This window comes from Drosophila nasuta, chromosome 3, assembly GCF_023558535.2.
Source record: "Drosophila nasuta strain 15112-1781.00 chromosome 3, ASM2355853v1, whole genome shotgun sequence".
NCBI classification, from domain to species: Eukaryota; Metazoa; Arthropoda; class Insecta; order Diptera; family Drosophilidae; genus Drosophila; species Drosophila nasuta.
Window position 1 is genome coordinate 31,682,302 of NC_083457.1, and position 7,101 is coordinate 31,689,402.

The 7,101-nt window shown below is 40.8% G+C and overlaps 3 protein-coding genes across 4 annotated transcripts; 2 read left to right on the forward strand and 1 right to left on the reverse strand.

Moving 5' to 3' along the window:
• Window positions 1–376: 376 nt before the first annotated feature.
• LOC132794124 (FAD-dependent oxidoreductase domain-containing protein 1) lies at window positions 377–1,904 on the forward strand. Its single transcript, XM_060804383.1, has 2 exons — window positions 377–624; window positions 686–1,904. Exons 1-2 carry the CDS (start codon window positions 403–405, stop codon window positions 1,784–1,786), a joined length of 1,323 nt encoding a protein of 440 aa, XP_060660366.1. The 5' UTR covers window positions 377–402; the 3' UTR covers window positions 1,787–1,904.
• Window positions 1,905–2,349: 445 nt separating this feature from the next.
• LOC132794130 (MOB kinase activator-like 4) lies at window positions 2,350–3,747 on the reverse strand. 2 transcript variants are annotated; one of them, XM_060804393.1, is made up of 3 exons: window positions 3,318–3,747; window positions 2,882–3,255; window positions 2,350–2,830 (listed from the first exon to the last, which is right to left on the reverse strand). In XM_060804393.1, the coding sequence occupies exons 1-3, from the start codon at window positions 3,375–3,377 to the stop codon at window positions 2,572–2,574; spliced, it is 693 nt and encodes a 230-aa protein (XP_060660376.1). In that variant the 5' UTR covers window positions 3,378–3,747; the 3' UTR covers window positions 2,350–2,571. The 2 variants fall into 2 exon arrangements, with proteins under 2 accessions (XP_060660376.1, XP_060660377.1); XM_060804394.1 differs by having other exon boundaries at window positions 2,350–2,809; window positions 3,318–3,743.
• A 138-nt stretch (window positions 3,748–3,885) lies between these two features.
• On the forward strand, window positions 3,886–6,917 carry LOC132794132 (ras-related protein Rab-2A). The gene is made up of 4 exons (XM_060804395.1): window positions 3,886–4,052; window positions 5,021–5,180; window positions 5,249–5,585; window positions 5,667–6,917. The coding sequence occupies exons 1-4, from the start codon at window positions 4,007–4,009 to the stop codon at window positions 5,763–5,765; spliced, it is 642 nt and encodes a 213-aa protein (XP_060660378.1). The 5' UTR covers window positions 3,886–4,006; the 3' UTR covers window positions 5,766–6,917.
• Window positions 6,918–7,101: the final 184 nt, after the last annotated feature.

A 7,101-nucleotide genomic window follows, 5' to 3' on the forward strand; every position in this document is an offset into this window, starting at 1 on the left:
GAGCGACAAATTTCTAATCATATTGTTCTAAATGAATTCTTTTAAAGTTTAAAATTATCCTTATTCGACAATTAGCTTAAGAGATAATAGGAATCTCAATTTACTTAATCCTTCACTCTTCTCTAAATTGACAAATTCCCTTTAACACTTTCTAGAACACTTCTCTGCACTTTTTTTGGAGCACCCCAAAATCAAACAGTGCGCCTGAAAATATAACGCCCGGTGTAATAATTTGCGATAAGCGTGTCGTAGATAAGCTATATTGTTATATTATTAAGCTGTGTATTGTTATTTTATTTGAGTTTGTTTAGCGCTTTAGATAAGCGCGAACCTAGAATCTAATCTAGAGTGGCTCGAGATGTGGGGCTATTCCAGCTCGTCGCGTGCGATCAGTGTGAAAAAATGCAGCGACTGGGACGTTTCTTTCGCTTGGCCAACGTGCAACAGCAATTGCGACGACAGCTTTCGGTTGTTGCCTCGTCTGCTTGCGGCGATGCGCTGCCCGACCGCTGTGATGTCCTCATCATTGGCGGCGGAGGCATGGGCGCCTCCTCGGCCTATTGGCTGAAATGTAAAACGCAAAACCAGAAACTCAGCGTGCTGGTAGTGGAGCGTGATGCATGCGTAAGTTGCAGCTAGAGGAGGAATTTCTTAACTACAAAATAACTAAATTTTAACTACTTAGTATACCAGCGCCTCCACTGTGCTCTCTGTGGGTGGCGTGCGTCAACAGTTCTCGCTGGCCGAGAACATACAGATGTCGCTGTTCGGCTATGATTTCATTTCGAATGGCCGCAGCCACTTGGGCGATGTGGATTTGAATTTTCAGCCACACGGTTATCTCATCTTGGCCAGCGACAAAGGCGCCGACACTTTGAGCCGCAACTCGAAGCTGCAAAATGAACTGGGCGCCTGCAATGAGCTGCTCAGTCCGGAGACATTGCGTCAGCGCTTTCCCTGGCTCTCCACCGAGGACATTGCGCTGGGCTGCTATGGCACGGATAAGGAGGGTTGGTTTGACCCTTGGGCACTGCTCATGGGCTTTAAGAAGCAGGCACGCGAATATGGCGCACAATTTGCCACCGGCGAGGTGAATGGCTTCGAGTGGAATGACGAAGGTCAGCTCTCTGCCGCTGTTGTGTCTACTGGCGATGGCCAACAACGTGCGGTCAAGTTTGATACTTGTGTGCTGGCGGCAGGAGCACAGTCGGGTCAGGTGGCCCGTCTGGCGAACATTGGCACTGGGCAGGATGTGCTGCGAGTGCCGTTGCCCGTGGAGCCGCGCAAGCGTTATGTCTATGTATTCAATACACAGGGACACAATTGTCCTGGCTTGGCAACGCCGCTTACGATTGATCCCGATGGCACGTATTTCCGTCGCGATGGCTTGGGTGGCAATTTCCTTTGCGGTCGCAGTCCGGCGGATGACGAGGAGCCAGAGTGCGACACTTTGGATGTGGATCACGGCTACTTCGAGTCGAATGTGTGGCCCACATTGGCGAGTCGTGTGCCCGCCTTTGAGTCGATCAAGGTGCAGAGCAGCTGGGCTGGTTACTACGATCACAATAGCTTCGATGCCAATGGTGTGATTGGACGACATCCGCACTACAAGAATCTCTACATTGCGGCTGGATTTAGTGGCCACGGCATTCAGCAGACACCCGCTGTGGGACGTGCCATCTCCGAGTTGATACTAGAGGGTAAATACAAGACACTGGATCTGAGTCGTTTGGGATTCGAGCGCTTGGTGGCGCAACAACGCATGCTGGAGGTGAACATTGTGTAGAAGAGATCATGAGGATCTGGACAATTGGCTATGGGTTTTGCTCTTTCCATTTATTGTAATGCTTTCTTCTTGTTGTATATAGTTTTTGATAGTAAAATTCACTTATTAGTTTATCGTACATCTGCGTTTTTCATTCTCGTTTTTCCCCATTTTTTTTCTTTTACTATGTTTTGGCCAAATTTCGCAGTTGATTCCGTCTTGATAAACGTCCGTTTTGTTTTTCTTGTCGTTATTGTTTGTTCTTGAGTGTCTACATATAATTTATTTAAAATAAGAATTTAAACATAATCATAATTATAACTTTACGGAATTAAAGGGAGTTTTCTTTTTGTTCTTTTGTATAGTGGGTGGGGGAGAAACTGGATTTATCAATTTGCTTGATTTGAATTCATTAATGCTATTTTGCTTTATGTATTTGTCGTTTGAACTACATACAAAAAATTTGCAATTTTCTTCCACATTTTCTTTTTGCTTTTCTCTCCACCCGCAACTCTCTTGACTACACGCTTTCTGATCTGCATGTGTATGTGTGTGTGTTTTGTGTGTTATCCAATAAACAAAAATTTGATGCGTTTTACATTTGAATCTAATGCAAGCTATTAGTAAATATATATATATATTATAAATATGTTGTAAGTGAGTTCTGTATGAATGACTGAATTTTCGGTCCGTCAATTAACTTCTTATGCTGTACGTTTCTTGTTTGTTATTCTTTTTTCGTTACTATTATTTTGTTGTTGTTGTGGTTGTGAGTTGTTGCTGTAGCTGCTGTTGTTAGATGTTGTTTAGGCTTCACTCTCGCCGGGTGCAGCATTCTCGTCCTCATTGATGGGCACAATCAGATTCTCCTTGGACATGAGATTGTATTTTGTGACGAAATGCGTAAATCGGTGGCATAAATACGTTTCAGCCTCGAACTCATCAAAGATGCGACGATGATGGAAATATGCATGCGAGAAGATGCGATAGACGCGTCGACACACCGATCCCAGTTTCGTCACCGATGACTCCTTGATCGACACTCTGTGGGTTGTGAGTTGAACACTTGAACACATTATGTGGCTAGTTGGATGGCTTACAATGCTAAGTTATTACCTGCTTGGAAAGTATTTGTTGCTATTGAGCAGACAAGCGGCACCATCCAGCGTATGCCTGGTATAATCGATCGCAGGACACTCTTTGGGCGTTTTATGTGCCGCACACAAGAAGATCCATTGATCCGTGGCCGTCATCTGTGTGCATGTCGAGGGTGAGCATTGTTTCTGGAGACGCACGGCCAGACCATTCAATTCCATGCAGAACTGCCGCAAATGCTCATACTTCCACACGCCTTCATCCTGTGCTTCGGGCATTGTAAGTATGAGCTCCACATTCGAGGGATCACGCTTGATCAATTGTTGTATGTATTGTTGCACAGCCAGTGTGCTGTCCATTTCCTCGAGTGGTTCATCGGGCCAGCGACAGAAATCCTGTTGCCAACAAAATTCATTATAGTTTCTGATTTTGTATATAAAATATATTTTGTGCTTACCTTTGATTTTGTGCCTGGTCGGTTCCTACGCAATATTGTCGAGCCGTCAGCCATCTTCATGTTTCACCTTGCCTTATCCGGAAGGAGCAAAACAACATATACACATATACACACGAACACGCACACGTACACACGCACACACCTTTGCCTACGCCTTTTGGAGCAAGTTGAGGAAAATTTTACCAGGCAACCAACTCAGGCGAAATATTGTCGCGAACGCTCTCTACACACAAGCGTCGTTAGCAGTGTTGTGTGCGTGGCAGAGCCGAAAAAATGCAAGCAGTTTCAAATTGATAATCAATAGTTAACAACTACATTCGTTTTTTACACATTTCACATTGAATTCATTATTAAATTGAGCTAGAAAACACTTCGCTTTGTGCGAGAAAATTTCTGACAAAAACTGCCTACATACATACATATAGGGCTTGGTTATCGATAAACCGATACGAACATAGCACTGCTAGCTGGCAACTCTCTTTTCGTTATTTGTTATGCAGCCCTGTGTAAGAATACCAGGGCATACAGCAGCTGTGTCTTCGATAAGACATTATCGATTATCGAAACCAGTCATCATCATCAGTCAGCTTGCAAATCTCATTCGTATTGGAATTGCGTATTATTATTATTGGCTAATTATTACATTCATAAATAAGCGCTAGCCAGCCAACAATTAATTAATTGCAAAAATGTCCTACGCTTACTTGTTCAAATATATCATCATTGGCGACACTGGTAAGTGGCGAATGCTGTTTTCGTGGCTGCTGCAGATGTTGGCAATTGGCCATATGAGAGTGAAAATTTTATGCATTTGTCATACAAAATGATTGCTGTGCAGTGGTAACAACAAAACAAAGGCTATGAAAGGGCAAATTGCGTTGTGACAATCAAGTGTTACTCTCCACTAGTCGTTTAAAGTCCGCCTGGACAGTGTGCATATGTGTGGGTTTGGGGAGCCCACGCAGCAAAAAGGAAAAATCAATAATACCATAACAACGCCTCTTCTAACGCTATGTTGAGAGACAGCGAGAGGTGCGGGCGTTTCGTTTACTCCAACCCACTAACTGAGTGACTGTTGAAGTTAACAGTTGGGGGATGGGGTTGGGGGTGGTTGTTTATGAAGAAGCGTATGTTTGCAGTCGCTGAGTCAACCTTTTGAACGGTCAAGCAACCCCCACTTTTAAGCCTGTAAAATTTGCAATTTTTGCCCAAAGTCAATTCTGCATTTTGCTTATCAGCTGCGTTAATATGTATGTATATAGTATGTATGTACTATTTTCTTCATGTAAAGGGAACTTTTTATTTTCACCAGCTGTTGCTTTCATTTCGTTCGTCAGCTCTCCACTCGTGTTTTTTTTTATCGCAACTTCCTTTCATTCTTATTTGAGTAAAGTGTGTTAAGATCTGATAAGAACGACAGCTGTAAAACTGCAGAGGTCACTGCAAATTTGTGTGATTCCTATTGGAACGAGCTTAATGGGAAAAATATGAATTTCCAAAAGCGTGTGAAAGAAATGGGGAGCAAATTTGTTCAACTCTTAACTGAGAAATGTGTGAGCAATTTGTAATAATAGTTATTAGCCGTTTGGTTTAGCCGCATACTTAGTCTCGCTTTGTGAAATTGCTCAAGATAACTTTCACTTTGGCGCACATCAACATCAACTAAATCGGTTTTCTTTTTCCTCTTTTGTTTCGTCTTCAAGGTGTTGGCAAATCATGTCTGCTGCTGCAGTTCACGGACAAGCGCTTCCAGCCGGTGCACGATCTAACAATTGGCGTCGAATTTGGTGCACGCATGATTACCATTGATGGCAAACAAATCAAACTGCAGATCTGGGATACAGCTGGCCAGGAAGCCTTCAGGTGCGTTTCCTTGTTAAGATATCAACGAAAAAACTTTCGCTATAACATTATTTGTTTCCCTTTAATAGATCAATTACACGCTCATATTATCGTGGCGCTGCCGGCGCTCTGCTTGTCTATGACATCACAAGGCGAGAGACCTTCAATCATCTCACCACATGGCTGGAGGATGCACGTCAGCACTCGAACTCAAACATGGTGATTATGCTCATTGGCAACAAGAGCGATTTGGACTCGCGACGTGAGGTGAAAAAGGAGGAGGGCGAAGCATTTGCACGCGAGCATGGTCTCGTCTTTATGGAGACTTCGGCACGCACAGCCGCCAATGTGGAGGAGGCTTTCATAAATACAGCCAAAGAGATATACGAAAAGATACAGGAGGGTGTCTTTGACATCAACAATGAGGTATGTGCTGCTGCTCTAAGGCATTAACAATCAACATACATAGCACAGTAATTAATTTATCATTTTAATTCGTCACTGCAGGCAAACGGCATCAAAATTGGCCAACAGGCAACGCCCACAAATCCAGCTTTGCCCGGATCCGGCGGTGCGGGTGGTGCAGCTAATAGTGGTTGTTGCTAGGATTAGAGAGACGGAGAGACGATGTACGAACAAAACAACCATTGCCGATGCCAGCACTTGGGGATAGCTATAGCTCATAGCCGATAACCGACAGCCGACAGCCAATAGCCTATAGCCGATAGCTGATAGCCGCTTCTGTGAAAAGCTGCTAGTGACTAACTCTTAGATGGTAGTGGAAGCTGATCTTTTGTTTAACTTTTCTCTCTCATTTCAAGCAAAAATATAATCGTAATAAATTTAGCTACAAATATTAGCAAACCCAAATTAGTGAAAACATTTCAACACTAAGCATAATGTTAAAGTACAGAAACTAAACACGAAAAAAAAAAACAAAACAGAATGAAACCAAACAATTACATACGTATGTGTAACTAATTAATTATTCACAGTATACAAAATAACAATAGAAATCCAATTACAATTTTAAATAAACCTTAAAGTAAACAAAAACAAAAGAATCCAACATTGTATATGTGAAATGTGTCGTGCGTGATTTCTAAATTTTGTAAACTTAAAAACGAGAAAATGCAAAAAAAAAACATACGTATAAAATAATATTTTTGTGTACATTTAGTTAGTTTGCTAGTTACCATTGTGTAAGGCAAGATTATACACACTGGACGATAAGCGATGATGGCGTGTAATATATACATAAACATACATATATACAATACATATATTTAAATATACTACGTGATTTATTTCTCATTGTGATTCGTTGATTTTTTCGATGAATCTACTATTACTCCTTTCATCTCCCCCACTCGTTGTGGCTGTTAATCTTTTTTTACAGCAATGTATTTTCATTTTTTTTTAATGTGACGCATTTGCTTTGCTTTGTTTTTTGTTTGTTTAGTTTTGCATAACACACGCATAACGATACAAACGTGCATAAATGAAATAAACTATTTTATAAGTTTAAATATTTAAATATATACAAGAAATAAAGAAAGAAATCAAGGTGATAATGCTAAATCAATTCGATTATGTCGCCAACATTTACGAAGTTTATATAAATCTTAAAGTAAAACCGAAACAAACGCGAAGAGGAATAAACCAAGAAATAAAATCAAATTATTTATAAACATTTGTATTTGCCAGACCCAATGCAGTATAATAAAATAATAATATACACAATAAATATTACAAAATCAAGTTGTTGGGGAAGAATTTCTAAAGGGGTTGTATTAAAACTCATTTGGTTTTTGTTTTTTTGTCTCAAAATGTAATTTGTATTTATTTTTATTTTTTTTATTGATTTATCATTTTTAATAATGTTTTATATAGTTGTATATATTAAGGTTTAGTTAATTGATTTTGTAAATTTTTTAGAATT

Excerpts from the sequence above, each read along its gene's own strand:
- LOC132794132 (XM_060804395.1), top strand. The coding sequence starts at position 4,007 with ATGTCCTACGCTTACTTGTTCAAATATATCATCATTGGCGACACTG. Across the intron at positions 5,181-5,248 it reads GCTGGCCAGGAAGCCTTCAG|ATCAATTACACGCTCATATT; the intron begins GTGCGTTTCCTT and ends TCCCTTTAATAG. Across the intron at positions 5,586-5,666 it reads TCTTTGACATCAACAATGAG|GCAAACGGCATCAAAATTGG; the intron begins GTATGTGCTGCT and ends TCGTCACTGCAG.
- LOC132794124 (XM_060804383.1), top strand. The coding sequence starts at position 403 with ATGCAGCGACTGGGACGTTTCTTTCGCTTGGCCAACGTGCAACAGCAA. Across the intron at positions 625-685 it reads TAGTGGAGCGTGATGCATGC|TATACCAGCGCCTCCACTGT; the intron begins GTAAGTTGCAGC and ends TTAACTACTTAG.
- LOC132794130 (XM_060804393.1), bottom strand. The coding sequence starts at position 3,377 with ATGAAGATGGCTGACGGCTCGACAATATTGCGTAGGAACCGACCAGGC. Across the intron at positions 3,256-3,317 it reads GACCAGGCACAAAATCAAAG|GATTTCTGTCGCTGGCCCGA; the intron begins GTAAGCACAAAA and ends TGTTGGCAACAG. Across the intron at positions 2,831-2,881 it reads AACAAATACTTTCCAAGCAG|TGTTCAACTCACAACCCACA; the intron begins GTAATAACTTAG and ends AATGTGTTCAAG.